This window comes from Gymnoscopelus braueri (assembly GCF_963280865.1).
Source record: "Gymnoscopelus braueri genome assembly, chromosome: 4".
NCBI lineage: Eukaryota > Metazoa > Chordata > Actinopteri > Myctophiformes > Myctophidae > Gymnoscopelus > Gymnoscopelus braueri.
Window position 1 is genome coordinate 27,680,456 of NC_137605.1, and position 19,146 is coordinate 27,699,601.

The following is a 19,146-nucleotide window of genomic DNA, read 5'->3' on the forward strand; positions in this document are numbered from 1 at the left end:
TTGAATGAGATGTTTTTATTTTATATCTCTTCTAGGTGAGCAACAGGAGAGACTTGTTGTATTGATGCTAAGTATTTAACCAGAACAGGTCCTTACACTGTATATATATATATATGCAGGTTTAGACCATTCTACAGTCTGTTAGAATTGTAAACCAATGACACAGGAGCTAGAGAGAGTGGGCACTGGGCCATGTGTTACAGATGGTATGATGGCACACAAGAGCCAGACCATTTGGTCAATGGATCATCCTGAATACTTCATCAGAAGGAAGAGATGTAATAAAATAAAATCAAAATATTATTCGATGTCTATCCTACTGAACGTTTTACCAGAGAAAGAAAGGCAGGGGTTAAAGTAGGCTTAATTTGGCCAATATAGATAGTTCAGTAGGCTTGAAGGGAAATGTAATCGTTTTTTAGTAATGTACACGTTTTTATTAGAAGCTGATTAATTAAGTGCATAGAATTCGTTGTTGACCAGGTAATCTTCCCGCAGGGCTGATTCTATACAATTTCCTGGTTATTTAGCAGTGCTTTATTAGTGGAAGAGGCTTCTCTGAACATGTGTTGTAGCTTATTCATTCTTCGTTTGGCATGGCAGATCTAATTAGATTCCCCCTTCAACACGGACACTAGATCGCCACTCTCCTTCAGCTCCTTCATTATGTCCAGTCCTCCAATCAGTTCTCCTTTCACATAGAGCTGAGGGAAGGTCGGCCAGTTGGAATATGTCTTGAGACCCTGACGCACCTCTTCGTCTTGCAGAATATCAAACGTGTCGTAAGGGACCCCTGCGTTATTCAAAATCTCCAATGTCTGCCTGCTGAAGCCACACTTCGCCTCCTCCTTGTTGCCTTTCATGAACAGCATAACCGGACCCTGGTTGATCAAACTCTTCAGCCGGTGCTCCAGGGTGACAGTCTTGGGACATGTGTTCTCCAGTTCTCCGGTCTCGGCCAGCTCCTTCACTATGTCCAGCCCCCCCAGCAGCTCTCCGTTGGCGTAGAACTGAGGGTAGGTGGGCCAGTTGGAGAAGGTCTTCAACGCCTGGCGGACCTCCTCGTCGGACAGGATGTCGAAGCTGCTGAACTGGACGTTGTGCTCCTTCAGCAGCGCCACGATCTGTCGGCTGAAGCCGCAGCGAGGCTCCTGCGGGGAGCCCTTCATGAAGAGCATGCACGGCGCCGCGTTGATCAGCTTCTGCAGCCGCTGGTTCATGTCATCCGCGGGGGCCCCCTGGCCCTGTCCGCCCTCCTGCGGACCCGCCGACACGGCCAGCCGCTGGATCTTCTTGGTCAGCTCCGGAGCGTGTGCGCCGTCGAGGCGGTCGACCTTCTCTCCCGACTTGAACAGGAGGAACGTCGGGACCGACGCGATCTCGTACTTCTCGGAGACCTCCGGCACGGACTCAGCCTCCAGCTTGATGAAGGTGGTGTGCGTGTGTTCCTTGGCCAGCTCCGCCATCACCTCGTTCATCTGCGCGCACTGCGGGGCCCATTCTGCCTGGAAGTGGACCACGGTCAGGCACTTTCCAGCTTTGGCTAAGAAGTCTTCAAACTGCTGCTGAGACGTCGCCTCCACGAGATTCGCCATTTTCCTCGAGCTCTTCGAACGCTTCCCGTGTTCTTCAGACGTCACATCCGGGCTGTTACATGCATACATACTGTTACAAGGAAATTGGCGACCTATTAAAATATGTCACGCCCAGGGGTCACTTTAGCTTTTAAGCAAATGTACAAAAAACGACTGAAGGTAACTTCGTCCAATATAAATATTACTGTTATAAATATATTGTGAATATAGAAATATGACGTCAGTAGTCTATGACATTTCTATGACGTATCACTCCAAATTTGGGCAAAGTTTCAGCCTGATCCCAAAAATAATAATTTATAATAAAAAATAAAAATAAAATTGGTGCTGATGATTGGTCCAGTGGTGGGTTTGAGAGATTAGCTCCGGGACACTACTATCCAAACCATAGCCATGATCCAAAATAACAGTGGCCTCTGCTGTCACACAATTCGATAGGTAACTAATTGCGGCGTGGCAACGCCAAAAAAAAAAACAACAACCGCCCCAAGCTCAGTCAGCTTAGCTCACAGACAGCTACGTCTTTTTAGTAAGTACCAGAGCTCAGTACCAGGAACTTAATTTTGCATGGCACTGGAGATAAACAGCCGCATATTACGTTGAATAAGTTGAAGAAAGATTGCTTGACTTTCAAGGTAACTGTTAACAAACATACTGCAAAAACCACACCTGTCTGTTGGACTCGACATATTGTCTTCCTAGCTAATCGCTTAGCTTTCATAATGTAGCCTTTACACTACCAGCGTTGCCATGTCTGCTTATTATAAGCGACTTTGGGCTTGTTTTTCTGTGAAGTTGCTTGAAAATATTGGCAGTTGGTAGTTTTTTGGGCTTGTTTCTGTAGTATAGTTGCTTATTTGGGCTGGCTTCCCATTTTTTTAATCATTATTTAAACCAGTGGTTCACACATATGTTCATGTCATCATGGACCTCCTTCATTAATATGTAGCCTATTTGTGTTGTTAGAATGTTTCAAAACGTTTCCAAATATTCCACATTTTATTTTAAGATTTATTTTGAAAATGGCAGATCAACAAGCTCACACGCGTCGCAATCGGCTATTTTCAAATAGCTGGTTTAAAGTGCTCATGGGGCCTAGTCGCGTCTTTTGGGCTTGTTTTCGTAGACCTGGTTGCTTATTTCTCTCTCAAGATCTGGCAACAATGATACCGTCGTTACAGTTTTTACAAACCTCAGTGGGTGCTCTGCTAGCTAGATGCTAACTGTTAGCTAGCTGTCCGTCATGACATGTTCATAATTACACACCGTGATAGAAACATCACAGCAAATTACTGTGTATATATATATATCCCACACTGGAAGTTATCGTGTATGATGTGCCACAGTATTGCAGCTGTCGATATTTACTCGGCGTTAGAGACACATTATCATACCTAGCCTAGCTGCTAACTGGCTAACGTTACTTTTCATTAGCTGCCGAACTCCCTTGTTCGTTATAGCAGCTAATTTCTGATCGTTTTATGCTCCCCTGCTGTGAAATGCACTCCCAGATGTGTTGGTTTATTAATAAAGTTAGCGTAATACTCATCGAATTGTATGTTATTGTAAGCCAAAATGTTGGGCATGTGACTGTATTCTACATGGCAAACTATGCTGACCAATGGCCATTTGATTAAATCCCTAATTTCACCCTAATTTTATTACATATTTATTTAAGAATAGCGTCTATTTAGGGTTTTGGTTGGTCTCTTTACTTTTTAGTGAGTTAATGGTGGTGCATAATAACTGCATATCACAATCTTCTAGGTAGGGCCATATGTACTACTGGTGCAGGTCATGGATGTGACCAAGTTTAAGAGGAGCTGCTGTGTGCATGCATTTGACCTTTTAACCCTTCCCTTTCTGTAATGACACAGATTTACCATGGAAGAACAAACTGGTGACATAGAGGTGACAGTCAAAACATTAGACTCTCAAAGCAGAAGCTACACCGTAGGTGGTCAGGTAAATATTCAATTCTCCTTGTCCTTGTTATTGACTTTTGGTTATTTAGCTGTATGCTTTTGTTTTGTCTTAACAGGAGCATTGTCAATCGTATTTAAATTAAATGCAGTGTACTTTCAGTTAGCTTTCATCCAAAGTATGGCTGGGCGAAACTTCTGCCTCGATTTACAATTAAAGAACGATTATAAAATAGCCGATCTACAAACTCACAACGCCTCGCTTCGCGACACGTTGTGAGCTTGTAGATCTGCTATTTTCACAATTTTTTATACCACCATTGTACAATGAAGTATAATACAGGATTAAGTGGTTAATCACAATCTGACTAATCGACTTAGTCGATTATAAAAAATCTATTCGAATTTCTTTGTGTCAATCCGCTGATATAAGACATTTTGTAAATTATTATATATAAAAAAAAATGCATCTCGATTATTCTATTAATCTACAAAAGTCAGTTATTTTTTCTAAATATCGGTTTTGATATATTTTTGATCAATTGCCCAGCCCTAATCCAAAGTGATTTTTTGTTTTATCTGACCTGCCTCAGTTGACAGTGAAAGAATTCAAGGAACACATTGCACCTTCAGTGGGGATTCCTGTGGATAAGCAGAGGTTGATCTATCAGGGCAGAGTCTTACAAGATGAAAGGACCCTGACAGACTATAGTAAGTAATGCAGTAGCATTGAAAACAAAGCAGAACATGGTATTTCCTCTGTATGTAATGTAGCAGTTTTCAGAATTATGAAAATATCAATTTCCTCTATAGTGAGGCATAATGCAACCTAAAACATTGATAAAGAGCCAAATTAAACAGTGATACTACTACATCTGGTATATGGTTTACCATATGAAAAACAGGGACGCGCATTAGGCCTGCCTTATAAGCAGTTTGATAAAGGACTATCTATGACCCTCCTCTAAACCGTATGAGCTTTGCTTACAGCTGAGAACCATTTGGAGTCTTTTCACAGCTGTTATATTGTCAAACTCTGAAAATTACAAGTTGGCCTATTGGACAGGATTGTCCGACTAGTGCATCCGTTAGCTTATTTCTCTGCTGTGCTTCCAGATGTGGCTGGAAAGGTGATTCACCTTGTGGAGCGGGCGCCGCCTCCACCTTCCCAGCCCGGTTCAGGGTCAGGAGGCAGCTCGGCTGACAGCGGAGCCTCCTCATCTACCCAGGGAACCTCCCAAGGACATCCACATGACCGCAATGCCAACAGCTATGTCATGCTGGGCACCTTCAACCTCCCTGTTAATATCATGGATCCTCAGCAAATGCAGGTATGGCTGTTGGGTAGTATATTTCATCAGCTTATTATTATTATAATTTTTTGCTGTCATAGCTAAGAGCATGTGATGAAAGATAGACATATACTATATAGTACTGTCTGCGCAGTTTTAATATTAATTTTAAAGATCTGTAGAATGCATTTTTATGGAAATGTTATGTATGAGTATATAGCCTATAGTAGGTAAGAGTGACTAAGTCCTATACACTACTCGGAACACACAAGGGACAAAGATGCAAACTTCATAATATTGATAATTTGAAAAAGATAATTTACACTTGACAGAAACAGAAATGGATAGGAACTAGTGAACCAGGTAAACAAACCTAATGTGGAAGGGGGATGATAAATAGAGACAGAACAAAGACATTTGGAGAAGAGGAAAGAAAGACAACAAGTTGAGACATTTGCACCAGTAGCTTACTTATTGGTCTGGTGTTTTTTACTGAGAGGGACTCCCTTCAGATGATCGTGAGTCGCGACCCGTTGTGAGTTTGTAGATCAGCTATATTCAGTGCACGACACCGTCATATGACTAAATGTAAATACACATAGCCAGCGGAGGGGAAGGGGGGCTCATAGAGAGGGATAGTAGCCTACTGCTGATCACATGATAGACAGGCGGTCTGTCTTATCTTTACAGCGCCAGCCACTCCCACATTCACATTGGGTGATTATATTATTGCCAATGCTATTCGGTTTATTTTCGGCCAAATCATTTCGTCTGTTCAATTATTCGGTGCATCTCTACTCTAAAAAGATTAAAACAATTAGTGTTTGACACTAAGCACAGTGGGAACAAGCTTAACAGTGTGTGGACTCTACCTTTTTCTTATGTGTTCATGTATGTTACCTTGTGTCAGGACAGCCACAATTATAGAAGGAGCATGAAATCTATGCTGTTATCCCCTCCATTCAGATGTCCGTTCAGCAGATGGTGTCAGGCATGGGAGACAACGCCAGGAACGCCAGAGTCACAACTAGCACTGGGGTAAGTGGCTGAGCCACGCTGCATGTTCGGAAACGCCCTCGTCCCATTAGCCACTTTGTTGTCGAAGTATTATTTATTGTCTTGTGTTTCTCAGACTAACGGCTCCATGAATGTACACATCGATGTGGACCAGTCAGTGCAGAGTGAGCCCAGACTGAGGCTGCTATTGGCCGAGAACCTGCTTAGAGACACTACTACCCTCATCCAGAGAATGGAGGTAAGAGCTCAGTTGTTTCAAGAGACTCACAACTAGGCCTGTCACAATTATTACATAATCGTCTAATCGCAATTATTTGAGATAATCGCAATTATTTTTGCATAATCGTCATAATCGTCTCCATGTTGAAAAATGTTCACACATTTTCAAATATATAAAAAAGCAGAAATAGCAGATCTACAAGCTTACAACGCGTCACAAAGTGACGTGTTGTAAGCCTGTAGATCTGCTATTTTACATGTATAAAATTATTAAATATGTCAATAATTTCTTTGTATATTTAAGTTATTTTTCATATCTGCCCTCCCTGTGATTTTTTATTATTTATTACGGAGCCTAAAAGGCAAACAGAAATGTAATTTGTATTCATATGTCCCAATATTCAATGGCCAAACACACATTTAAATCATTAATTGCAATTATTTGAGTGACAATTAATCGTCAACTTAAATTTGTAATCGTGACAGCCCTACTCATAACTGGGTAAAAAGCACATCAGGCCAGCCTCTTAAATTGACCCTACATCTGATATTTTCAGGGTCAGCCGCCAAGTGATGCATCTGCCCAACCAGATTCAACTCCTGCTGCTCCTCCCCCGGGTCCCTCCTCCTCATCCACCAACTCCACTCCCTCTCCCTCTGCTCAGCCTATGGACACCTCCCCACCTGCTCAGCCTATGGACACCTCCCCACCTCCTTCCACTCCTCCTCCTCTCCCCACGTCTTCTGCCCAGTCCGAGGGACCGGCACCCCATGCTGGACCCAAGTAAGACACCCCAGATTTATAATTGTGACGTGAATTATGATAGTTATCTTCGTCTTGTCAGCATTATTATTTTTTTAGTTCCTGGGTCCCCTTTTAAATGAACTCCTTTCTTCATCCTATAGTCATCCCAGCCCAGCTGAGCTAGTTGAGATGTTGTCTGAGCTGAGGAGAGTGGAGGAGAGGCTACAGCCCTTTATCCAGAGAGCCCACACCATCCTGGAGACAGCCACCACTGCTGAATACAACAATACAGTAAGCTTTATTCTGCCATAGACTCATTCACTAGCGATTACCCAACCTGTAGGCTAGGGCTCACCGTTGAGCCGTTAGCCTATAAAATAACATTAATATAAAAAAAGAATCATGGTATTTTTTTCTTTAAAACCTTGAAGAAAATGTGTTATATTTGTGATACAGTTAAATAGAAACTTACTTCTGCGTTAGTTCCATTGGCCCAAGCCGTAACTCAATCGGTTGATTGATCATTAAAATAAAAATGCTCTGAAAATGAGAGATCCAAAGTGTCAAATGAATTGGGGGGCATTCATGGAGGATTTGGAATTTAATTAATTTCATCAGTTGATGCTTCATAACCATAATGAGTAAAACCGCTGGACACATTTTTATTGTTCTTATATTACGTGATTAAAAAAAAAAAAAAGTTGATGGGATTTTGAATGAAAAAACATCTTGTGGCTTTTCACGTCAGACTTCAGTACTCTATTATGTCCCCTCGCACTCCCTCAGTTCTGGTGATGCCAACATCCTGGACAGAGGCCTCTTTCTGTATATCCATATATTTAACGTTGGGTAGGAAAGGAATGTGGGTTTCATCTTCGATATTCTGTATTTCAGAGGTGCTCAGAAAGTCAATTAACCAGATTTCATATCCTACACAGGAGAGAGAGGAGGACCAGCGTATTCTTAACCTGGTGGGGGAGTCACTCCGTCTTCTTGGAAATGCTCTGGTAGCCCTGAGTGACCTGCGCTGCAACCTACTGAGCCCAACCCCCCGCCATTTACATGTGGTCCGGCCCATGTCCCACTATACTAGCCCAGTCACGATGCCTGGATCTGTGCACCACCACCACATCCCACTGCATGTAAGTGAAGTTCTTATGCGGGTATGGAAAACTTAGAACAACATAGAAGATGGAGTTGTAGCTCATGTGGATGTTGTACATCCACATGAGCTATATTTGTTTTTGTAAGCAATTACTTTCAACTATAGTTCCGCTATAGCTTTTGTGGAATTCATGTATTTGCTGATTGCAGAGTGACATTCTCTGAACATTACCAACAGGTCAATCTGGGTGCCACGGTGACTATGGGACCCAATGGCAATGAGGGACAGGCACCACCCGCTCAGCCAGCCAGCCAGTCAGAGCAGGCAGGTCAGGGACAGACCTCTCCCCCACAGACTCCTTCGTCCAATCAGCAGGCTGGACACGCTGGCCCCCGGGTCATCAGGATCAGCCACCAGACAGTACCGGTGGTCATGATGCAGATGAACGCGGACGGTGTGTTGTCCCCTACCCGCCACTGATTGAATGCTCCACTAATACCAAGCAGTTTGTCATTAACTTGCCCTGTGGCATACCATTGGAACTGAATTTTTGGTCTTTGCTATACCACCACACTGTGTTCTTTAATATATTGCTGCAAAAAGCTTGCTGAATTTACAGTGATCCAAAGAGGAAAATGGCTTAGAATTCATTTAAAGTATAAACTAAAATCTTTTTGTTGTTTATGTTGAATGGTGGCTCTGTAATTTTGAGTGTGATGCATTGCAGAGATTAGTCATAACTGCTGAGAGGAGCTTAAACCTTTGTGTTTGTTGGCTTGCAGGCCCTGGTGCTAACCCTCCAACTGCAGGACAACAGGCCCCTCCCCCACCTCCTCTTGAGCCAACCCCAGAGTTCATGCGAAACGTCATGCAGCAGATCAACCAATATGCTGCTGCCATGGCGGTCAGCTATGCCACAGCACCCGTCACCAGCCAACCTGGCCCACCCCAGCCCACCCCTCCTGGGTCCACCTCTACGGCCACCTCCTCCACCACCACCACCGGGCCCAACACCCCCACCACAACCCCTACCGCCCCACCACCACCCCCCTATACCAGCCCCCACACCGCCCCACCCCCACCTCCCTATACCAGCCCGCAGCCTCAGGCCAGGGTGGTGTTCACGCGCCCGGCGTTTGCACCTGGCATGCCCCCGCCGGCCTTCGGAACCCGGGGAGCCACAATCAATGTGAGGGCTGCCATGCCAGGCCAGCAGCCAGGACAGGTGGGAATTGTTTGTTGTTATTTGTCATCTCCGCCAGGCTGGAACGGCTGGGAAAAGTGTCTCAGTGGAGCTCACTTTGCTAGTCATTTTATGGCATGCGCTCACTTCTGGTGGATGGAAGTCATGTTTAATGTCAGTGTTGCAGACAAACAATTATCGTAAAACCATGCACACTGCAGGGGTGTTAAACAACTCAAAGAGCTGTTCATTACATTATTAATTACAGAGTCTGTAGACTTTTTCCTGGAATAATGTAATGATATAATGTATTCGCTGATTATGGTAGATTTATTTCCTCTCCTGAAGGCACAGAACATCACAATCAACTGATAGTCAGCTGTAGTCTGTGCAGTGTGTGCAGATGCAACTTTTGACATATTTAACACCGCCGTCTCCCAATGCCGATGCAGTCTGTAATAATCAGGACACACCAAGCAGACTTGCTTGGTGTGTCATGGCCTTAAGACTGGAAATAATCCACTGTCTTTTCCCACAGGCCTTCAACCCTGCTGCCCTCAACCAAATGATTAGTGGACTGGTTGGACAGTTTCTGGTGCCAGGCCAGATGGGTAAGCAAGTGCAATTGTAAGATAGGATGATGGGATCCAGTAGCAGCAATAAGTCAGAAGAGATAAAGTCACCAGTCATAATGAATATACCACTCCTTTATAATTCTCCTTTATCTTCACAGCTGGACAAGTCACCTCCTCTCACACTCACACAACATCTTCATCATCATCTTACTCAACATCCTCATCCTCGTCTTCCCCGCACTCCTTTACCTTCTCGTCTTCCACTTCCACCGGAGGCCAGGGTCCTCCACCCTCCTCGGATTCCACTGCTCCACCAGGCCAAGCTGAGGCTACACCCAGCCAGCCTCAGCCCCAGCCCCAGCCTCTGCCCCAGGGGTTGCCCCCAGAGCTCAGCCAGCTCCTCGGGTCACTACTTGGAGGCACTGCTGCAGGAGGCATGGCGGGTATGGGGCCTGGTGGCGCCCCATCTATCACGGTCACCACATCTGGTGTTCCGGCCTTCATCCAGGGAGTGTCTGAGTTTATGCAGCAGGTCAGTGGTACATTGATAGGTGTGTAATCTGTACGGCCTGAGCCCACTAAATTGACATTAGCTTGTGTGTATGCTTGCATAATGTTCTGTGCATTTTTGCTCATTAAAGCAGTGTTACGTTACACAGCTTGCATGTGGTGACCTTGTCAACAGAACACAGATGGGTCACAGATGGGTCAAGTTAAATTGAAACTTAAAAATAAAACAAAAACAAATGCTGTTAATAAATCGTTCAACAATTGCTTGTGCGCTCAATACCAGCACATACTAACTTTGGCATAAACTATTTACAGAACCACCTGTATACTTACTTGTATGACAAACAGCAATAATGGCTGATCTACAAGCTCACAACACGTCGCGATGTGACATGTTGTGAACTTGTAGAGCGCCTATTTTTGACGATAGGGACGCCAGGAAAATAGGGACGCCAGGTTGAAAGTGGTTAATGAAGAATTTTTCATATCCTTTTCACTTCCAGGCATCCCAGCCTGTCTTCACCCCTCCCCCTTCCGCCCCAGGCTCCACACCTGTACCCCCCACAGGAACCACCCCTGGTCCTAATGCCCCCGCAGACGCAGAGGCCCTCAACCCAGAGCTGTTTACAGGCATTGTTCGGGGCGTCCTCACCACCATGATGGGCTCACTGGGCCAGGCCCAGAATGACACAGAAAGTATCGCCCAGTTCATGCAGAGGCTCTCGCAAAACTCCAACATCTTTGTCAGCCCTGAGGATCCTGCTGGAGGACCTGGAGGTCAGAATGATTCAAATCTAAATCTTACGTCCTGCATTTTGTTGCTCGTTGTCCTCGTTTTCCTGTTCATTTTCTTTGTCTTTTGGTCTCATGTTTAGAACCTCCACCCCTTTCCTTCCCACTGTGCTAATTTGCAACTGAAGGCTTCCCCATTCTTGGTTTTTCGCTTTCCCAAATGTTATCCATGTTTTTTAATATATTAATGTGAAAATATTATGTAGACGTCTGGTGTAGTGTATCAAATGTAAATGCAGTAATTATCTGCTTTTGCTAAAGAGACACTTTTTATTTCCACTCTGAGACAGTACTGTTCAATTCTGTTCCTTATTCTTGATGTTTTGTTTTGGTCCTCCTGGTCCTGCTATCCTCTCATCCCTGTTGGGACGTGCACTTGTGTTGGCCATTGGAGAAAACAAAAAATATTAAAATGAAGGCATTCTTTACTCATATTGGGGGTATTGATATCTACAAACCTCTTCCCTCCCTCCTCAGGTTTCTTCAGCGAGTTGCTGACATTGGTGTGTCAGACGTTCACCATGTCAGACCTGGTGATGCTGCTCCACGGTCAACACCAGCCCCTGGGCCGCATCCAGCCCCAGCTGGCCCAGTTCTTCACCCAGAACTACCTCAATGGCAGGGAGCCCACTGACCAGAACATAGCTGTCAGTATCACTCTCCACCTAGTAGTGCTGTTCAATTAACTGAAAACCAGTAACCGACTTATAACTCATAGAAGCAAGGTCTTTTTGGATAAATGTTTTTTCCTTACAGCATATATCAATGAATTGACCAAAACAAATGTCTAATAGATATTTTATAATTGACTAAGAATCTGATTAACCACCTATGCCCTGTATTATACTTTGTTGTACAATGGTGGCATGCAAAAATAGCCAATCTACAAGCTCACAATGCATCTGGATGCAACACGTGACCTTGTAGATCTGCTTTTTTTTTTATTGAAGTTTGAAAAAAACGTGTCATACCGCCCAGCCCTACCACCTATTGTACAAAACCCAGTTGCATTAATATCAGGTCTGAGTTACTTCTTTCCTCTGTTGATCTGTCCACCCCAAACCCCCATAAACCCCATCTCTATTTTCACACTTAGGCTGCTGCTGACACACTCGTCAATGAACTGGAGGAGGACATCACTGAAAGCTTTGTAAGTCTCCTGCAATACTAAATCTTGAATTTTACTTCATCGTACGATGGAGTATGAATTAAGCATAAAACCTGTGAGTGTGAAATTTCAACATACGTTCATCTTCTCTTATCTCCATCAGAGAGAGTCTTCAGTCTCTGTGTTGGAGGGTGTTGATGTCACGCAGACCAACATGGCCTTTTTCAGACAGCAGCTGACACGCATCGCTACGCATATTCTACGCTGTACCGGTAAACACTGGGCCTCAGTAGAAAACGTTGTGTTGTCTCAATCTTGGTGTTTGGGCTTGGAAAATAATTGGCAGTAGGGCTGGGCAATTAACCGAAAGTATATCGAAAACGATATTTAGAACCAATTTAGACTTTTAATCGAGAAGCAAGGTTTTTTCAATTGTTTTTTCTTTCTCGTATATATCAACGAATCATGAAAAAATTATAATAGATTGTTTACAATCGACTCATTCAAATAGTCTAATTAACCACTTAACCCTGTATAATACTTTGTTGTACAATAGTGCTGTACAAAAATAGAGGAAATAGACGATCTACAAGCTCACAACACGTCATGATGTGACGCTGTGAGCTTGTAGATCTTTTTTTATCGTTCATTAATTGTATTGGAGGCAAATGTTTGATATTATCGTGATATTGGTTTGAAGTAATATTGCCCAGCCCTAGTTTGGCTGTAGTGTTACGCTATTGTTCTAAATGAAGAACAACAATAGAGCACCAAAGTCCTGACGTCACTGCCAGTAGAGGGCGCTTTTCCACAGGTTCGTGGCTTTACTTTTTGTGTTGATATCCTCATTGGGGAATCTTAGATCGCTTCATATAAGAACTGTGTTCCAAAAATAAACACACCACCCTGGCGATTCTACTCATATGGATATGAAGCATCGACTGAAGGTGTAAATGTACACATTTACCCAAAGAGTAACACAATATAAACACTAGAAACGAGTCAAACAACCCAAAGACTACATTTCCCATGAACGCGGCTGCTGTAGGGACAGTGATTTCAGACCCGGAAGTAGTAGTTCTTAAGACTTTTAAGGTTGAATTAATTCCATTTTTGCCAGAAACAGGCTGTATCAAATATGAATGAATATCATAAACGACGCAGAGCCACCCCCCTGACAAAAACGCCAGGGTGGTGTGTTTATGTTTGGAACACAGTTCTTATATGACGTGATCTAAGATTCCCAAATGGGGATTTCAACACAAAAAATAAAGCCACGAACCCGTGAAACAGCGTCACAGAAACTCTGTGACAAGCATATAAGGCAGCTTTAGGGAGTGATATTTTGTTTGTCTCCCATTATTATTGCAGATTGCAGATGAACATAAGGAACAACAAAACAAAAGAAGTATAATGTGCTGTGAATGAGAACTAGAGGAACCATTATTAACTCTTTCTTCGTGCTAATGTTAGCATTTGTGTTTGTTTCACACAGATCAGTCGTTTGGGCTCCGGTTGCTGCAGATGTGCAACCAAGCTCTGTTTGAGTGTCTGGCCCTCAACCTGTACTGCCTGAGAGGAGACCAGGCTGCCCTCACTGCAGTCATCAACCACCGCATAGTCCGTACACTCAAACGCACTCATTCTCACTCCTCACTCGCTTTATTCTTGACAACTGCTCCCTCTGTCTCTCTGTTCTTGTCCTCTCCACTCTCAGGGCCTTTAACACTGGGGGCGTGATGAATAAATAATACTAAAATGCGAAATACTTGCAGGCAAATATTTTGCAAATTAAACATGTTCATATAACCTATTCATATAGTTGAGGCCTCATTCATACAGGTTGATACCTTTTATTCACGGTGAGGAAGCTCATGAACAGCTCAAGAACATGTACTGTATTTTCCGGGGAATTAATTCCGCCCCCAATGTGTAAGGACCTTTTAGAATTGACATTAATACATCTTTTAAATGCTCTTCTGTCAGTCAGCCTCAAAGCACAATTTGTTTTCATTCGATGTCATCAATCAGGACCATCTGTCACTTATGTTACTTAGCAAATCAATTGGTTTGTACGCCAACTTGTTGATAGATGTTTGGTAGATTTTCGAGGGAAACATTAGAGCTTGATGTCCTACTGCTGCCCTCTTGTCATTCCAGAGGAGGATGTCGAGTGACATGAGCCCCAGTCTGATTAACTGGATGACCAGCATGATGACCATGCGGCTGCAGGTCATCTTGGAGCACATCCCAATCACACAGGAGCAGATCCAGACATACATAGTCCCCACACAGGTAACACTCATACAACCTCACTCACACATGTATGTCTGTCTATCTATCTATGTATCTCTCTGTCTGTCTGTTGTATTCCTTTTATCTCTTAGATAATGCATCTGTTTTGCAAAATGCAACCGAAACACCCACATAATATGCCACACTGTGAGAGGAAAAGCATACCCGTTTACATTGTCCCATGGCAGCCACAGATCCTGTTACATTAGACAACTGGTCTGAAATGGCAAATAAATATTGCATGATATCCTTTCACAGCGAGACCAGTCTTCTGCGAGCGATACGCCAGAGCCTGAACGGGCACAAAGTGTAAAGGTAAGCACTGTGTCGTCGTCCACTGCCCTCGATCCTGAAACCAGTCAGTTAAATAAGTAGATTAAGTAGCAACTTTAGATTCGTCTTGGTGTGCTCATTTAGTTTTGCTTCTCTTCGTCCCAGATGGAGGACACCCGCTCTCCGGCTCCAGCCGCCACAGCCGAGGAGGCCATGTCATCGCGGGAAACGGTGGCGTTGCCAGGAGACGCGGGGGCCTCGGGAGGAGCCGCGCCATTGGGCGGCGCCATGGCTGCGGCGGGGGCTGAGGGAGGGAGGGAGGAGTCTGTCAGAGACCCAGACGCCTGGACAGCTGCTGTGCCTCCTGTAAGAACCCTTTACTGCTCTTTGTTCACAATGTGGTTTTCAGCTGTGACCATGCAGCTAGTTCAACGCATTCAATCCGGGAACACATCTCTGTCATTTTAGATTTCTATGGCTATTCAAAAATAGCAGATATACAAGCTCAAAGCGCGGCACCGAGTGCCACACTATGAGCTTGTAGATCTGCTATTTTAGAAAAATCGTGAAAGGTTGTGCAAATCTTTGAGGATATATTTTTTAAAGCAAACATTTGTAACTAAAATGTTTGCTTCTGGAAGTGCCTAGAACAACATATTTTACAAATGTTCGCTTTAAAAGTAAAAAAATATATATTCAAAGATTTGCACAAATCTTCACGATTTGTCAAAAATGGCAGATCTACAAGCTCATAGCGTGGCACTCGGGCCCGCGTTTTGAGCTTGTAGATCTGCTATTTTTTAATAGCCAATGAAATCTTAAAATGACACAGATGCGTTCCCGGTCTTAAAGGGATAAGCTGGACTGTCAGTCCAAAATGTACTTTCTGGTCTGACATGACCTGCCTCTGCTCTGAGCAACTGTAATAGAAGATGGTCAATGCATCTCAGCTTGCACATAACACATATTGCATCTAGTGGAGTTGTGTTTCACTGCTGAAAATAAATGTACTAAAATTATCCCTGGTGAGCCATGATGGTTGTCATTCTTCTATGATTGTAGGAGTGGGTGCCCATTATCAGATGTGACCTGATCACCCAGAGGAAGATGAAGGCCCAGCCTCCATTGTCTGACGCCTATTTGCACGGCATGCCTGCCAAGCGAAGGAAGGTAATTGTTAGACACAATTGTATGTTCCTGCCTCACCCTCAGTTGACCTACACCAGTGATTCTCAAAGTGGGGCCCATGAGGGGGTTCCAGGGGCTCCCCAGCAAAATGTGTTAATATAGCATGAAAATCAGTTTAACCACTTTTAACGGCTATTCAAAAATAGCCGATATACAAGCTCACATTGCTACGCGTTGTGATAGCCTGGGACCAGACGAATCTGCCAGTGCAAAAAAAAGAATTGCCCTCGCCGATTTGGGTCTGGCACCGCTCCATTGTGAATCAATTTCCTGCTCCCGAAGTCTGGGGTGACCAATCAGGGCCCAGTATTCAAATATGGCAGACTTTAATTGGTAGTTGGTTGTAGGTCTAACCAATTGCGTCGAGAGCCATTGTTTTGATACCGCCCCCTTGGAAAAGAAACTTCCTCATAGAAGCACCAGACTCATATCCACGCAGTGATATAGTCTGGCTCATAGACATATAAAGGTAGACGCCTCCTTCGGCTCTGAAGCGTTCGTATCTCGGGCGCGCTTCCTTGTTCCGCAGGGCTAGCCTATCACTTCCTTCCGCTTCAGCAGGGGGCGTTCGGTAGGCCAATCAGAGGCAGGTGGGGCGGGTCTTTTCTTAACTGATTCACTGCCAATCACGTAGATCTACGCGAACCTATTTAAAGCCGCCACGTGCCAATCGCGTAGATCTACGTGAACTTTTATTTTATTTTATTTTTTTAATTTGACCCAAAGACCAAGGAGATATGATTTTTCGAAGATCTAGACTCCTATCCACTTCCTTGTTAACTTAAAACTTAAAAATTCTGTATCTCGGCTCCTGAGTACTTTTATTTTTTCAATGAAAAACTCTGGCACTGGCTAAAAAAATATGAAAATACCTCTGGCAGTTAATGGGTTAAGAGGCAGCCGCGCAGCAACTAGTCAGTTAGACGCGCTGTGATTGGCCAGTAGTCAACGCGATGTGATTGGTCAGTAGTCAAACAGCCCTGCGGAAGAGCCTTGTATTGAGATACCAGTCGCTCCAATGAACTGCAGAGGCCAATGAGGTATCTAGGTTTCTATATCTATGGTCTGGCTACGCGAGGCTAGTGTTGTGATGCTTTACAATCTATTTTTGAAAAATCTTGTAAAAATGTGGAATAATTTTGAATTTTTTTAACAACACAAAGCTTCCCTTATGGGGGTCCCCGTTACAAACACTTTTCAGATGGGAGTCCGCTACCAAATACATATCAATTCGGGGGTTCTTGACATGAAGATGGTTGAGAACCACTGACTTACTGTGTGTTTGTTTGTTTTTCAGACAGGACAGGGAAGTGGAGCCCTCCTCTCCCTCTCTGACGCAGTGAGTCAGGCAGCCAGGACAGCAGGAGTGAAACCTGTTACTGCTCCTGACAGACTGCAGGAGGAGCTAGAGGACCATGAGATCCAGGAGGCCTATGCAGAACAGGTAGTTGAATATTTTAACATTTCATCATTTGAATCCAGTGTTGGGCAAACTACTTTAAAAATGTAAGTCTACCGAAGCTACAGGTTACTCTTCAAAATATCATCGCTGTCGGGTGGAAACCTTGTACGTCCAAAACAGTTTTTTTTTTCTTAAAAAAAAAACATTTGTTGAAATCATAGACAAAATAAAATGAATGGACAAAGGGAGCCCCATTGGTTTCTACAGACCGTTTTGAAGCCACTTTTTCGGCAAATTTAAATCTGCCATCTTTGAAGTTCCGGTCCTGAAATGAAACCGGAAACGGCTATTGGCTGCAACCGCAGCGAGGGCGGGTCTTCACTCGGTAGAACCAGTAGGAGCCCTAGAAACATACCCTACTTTATCATTAATCAATAACATTAATTTTGTTGGGCTTGGGTCAGGCTCAACCTTTTGGGCTCGATTAAAGCTCTTCCATCACCTCAGTTCTCACAGCAGTCGTGTATGGGGTGATAATAATTATTGCTTTGTCCTCTTAGGTTAAAGCAGATCTCAAGAAGCGAGTGAGGGACGACCCCAATTTCAGCTCTCAGCAGTTCCCCAACGCACACAAAGCCTTCTCATCAGACTCATAACGTCTTTATTGCACAATTGATAACTTAACAAATCTGACACTCATAATTAACTTGCAAGCACTCTACTTCACCCTGCTCTTTGTATTTCTGTTGATTACCATTCAATGCAGCTTCACTACCAAAACCTAATAACTGTCTTCATAGTCTTTTGATCAATTATCACCTTGAGATTAATTGCCTCTGGCTAATATGTGACTACTCTCCTAGTGCCTATTTATTGGTTTGTGTTTATTTCTTTATTTTGGCCCTTCTCTCGCTGAGATCATGTTCCTTAAATCATTTTCAAATACGTTTTCACTAAACCTGGTCATTTTATTTCCTTCAGGATACATTTGTATCAGTACATTGTATTTGTATGAATGCATTTGTGTTTTCACGAACGTACTTCTTTTGCTTCCTGTTCCTTGTCTTGCCCTGTTAATTAGCCTGGTTCATGATTATTTGGCTCTTATTTTTGCCTTCATCTCTTGATACCTTTCATGTCAAGAGTATAATTACATGTAATAAAATGCTGTTTGGTACATGAATGTACAGTGGGCTTAATAAAAATGTTGATATACACATTATTCGACTTTATCATATAGTACATATTATATTGGTTCAATGTACTTCACTTGGTCAACGTCATTGTCACATTACAGGTATACAGGTGTAAAGAAAAAAAGAGGGTGAAATAATTTTTCGTACCATCTCCCTTCATTTGTATTTTTCAGAAAAAGGGAACTAGGGAGACCGGTCAGATATTCCAAATATTTCACTTGTACAATCAAGTAAATAAGTCCCTACTGGAAAGAAAAGTAGTTGAAGCCTACATGTAGCTAGCTAATAGTGTGGAAATTAAATATTGTCAGTATTCACATTGTCGCCAACACAGAAACATCCAAAAGGAGCTGATATAATGTGGGTCGGGATACTAATTTTAATACAGAATACAGATTAAACAAGTGAAACTGGAGGTCATCACACAAAGTAATGAGCAGACAAAATTTTTACTGGAACACTAAAATTGAAGCTGATAAATGAGTACTCTCCTGATTGGCAGAAATTGTCATCCCACCTGAAAATTTATTTTCTGTTGGAGAGACTGGAGAACCCTGTTACTGAACAAACACTACAGCAATGATTACTCAGCTTTAACCTTTTAACTCAATACTTATAGTTTTAAGCAAAAAATATCACTTACTACCCTACTTATTACTACTTAAATATGTAGCCTATTGAAAAATACAGTAGCAGGTAAAAATCTGTCTGTCCTTGAAGGCAGGTTGA

General features: G+C 43.3%; 2 protein-coding genes across 3 annotated transcripts; one reads left to right on the forward strand and one right to left on the reverse strand.

The window, feature by feature from the left end:
• On the reverse strand, nt 1-1,696 carry glrx3 (glutaredoxin 3). Its single transcript, XM_080425537.1, has one exon. It carries the CDS (start codon nt 1,662-1,664, stop codon nt 606-608), a length of 1,059 nt encoding a protein of 352 aa, XP_080281663.1. The 5' UTR covers nt 1,665-1,696; the 3' UTR covers nt 1-605.
• Nucleotides 1,697-2,069: 373 nt separating this feature from the next.
• On the forward strand, nt 2,070-18,438 carry bag6 (BCL2 associated athanogene 6). Of its 2 annotated transcripts, none has more exons than XM_080426959.1 (24): nt 2,070-2,230; nt 3,473-3,560; nt 4,111-4,228; nt 4,634-4,848; nt 5,776-5,847; nt 5,942-6,064; nt 6,603-6,829; nt 6,952-7,081; nt 7,729-7,932; nt 8,133-8,349; nt 8,678-9,120; nt 9,617-9,689; nt 9,812-10,185; nt 10,667-10,940; nt 11,433-11,602; nt 12,052-12,105; nt 12,227-12,335; nt 13,559-13,683; nt 14,224-14,358; nt 14,617-14,673; nt 14,797-14,997; nt 15,694-15,801; nt 17,117-17,263; nt 17,782-18,438. In XM_080426959.1, exons 2-24 carry the CDS (start codon nt 3,480-3,482, stop codon nt 17,875-17,877), a joined length of 3,753 nt encoding a protein of 1,250 aa, XP_080283085.1. In that variant the 5' UTR covers nt 2,070-2,230; nt 3,473-3,479; the 3' UTR covers nt 17,878-18,438. The 2 variants fall into 2 exon arrangements, with proteins under 2 accessions (XP_080283085.1, XP_080283086.1); XM_080426960.1 differs by having other exon boundaries at nt 2,083-2,124.
• Nucleotides 18,439-19,146: the final 708 nt, after the last annotated feature.

What these genes read in the sequence shown, in the direction of transcription:
- glrx3 (XM_080425537.1), bottom strand. Translation starts at nt 1,664, where the DNA reads ATGTATGCATGTAACAGCCCGGATGTGACGTCTGAAGAACACGGGAAG.
- bag6 (XM_080426959.1), top strand. Translation starts at nt 3,480, where the DNA reads ATGGAAGAACAAACTGGTGACATAGAGGTGACAGTCAAAACATTAGAC. An exon ending in CATACATAGTCCCCACACAG is followed by an intron (nt 14,359 to 14,616) that starts GTAACACTCATA and finishes ATCCTTTCACAG; the next exon opens with CGAGACCAGTCTTCTGCGAG. An exon ending in GGACAGCTGCTGTGCCTCCT is followed by an intron (nt 14,998 to 15,693) that starts GTAAGAACCCTT and finishes CTATGATTGTAG; the next exon opens with GAGTGGGTGCCCATTATCAG.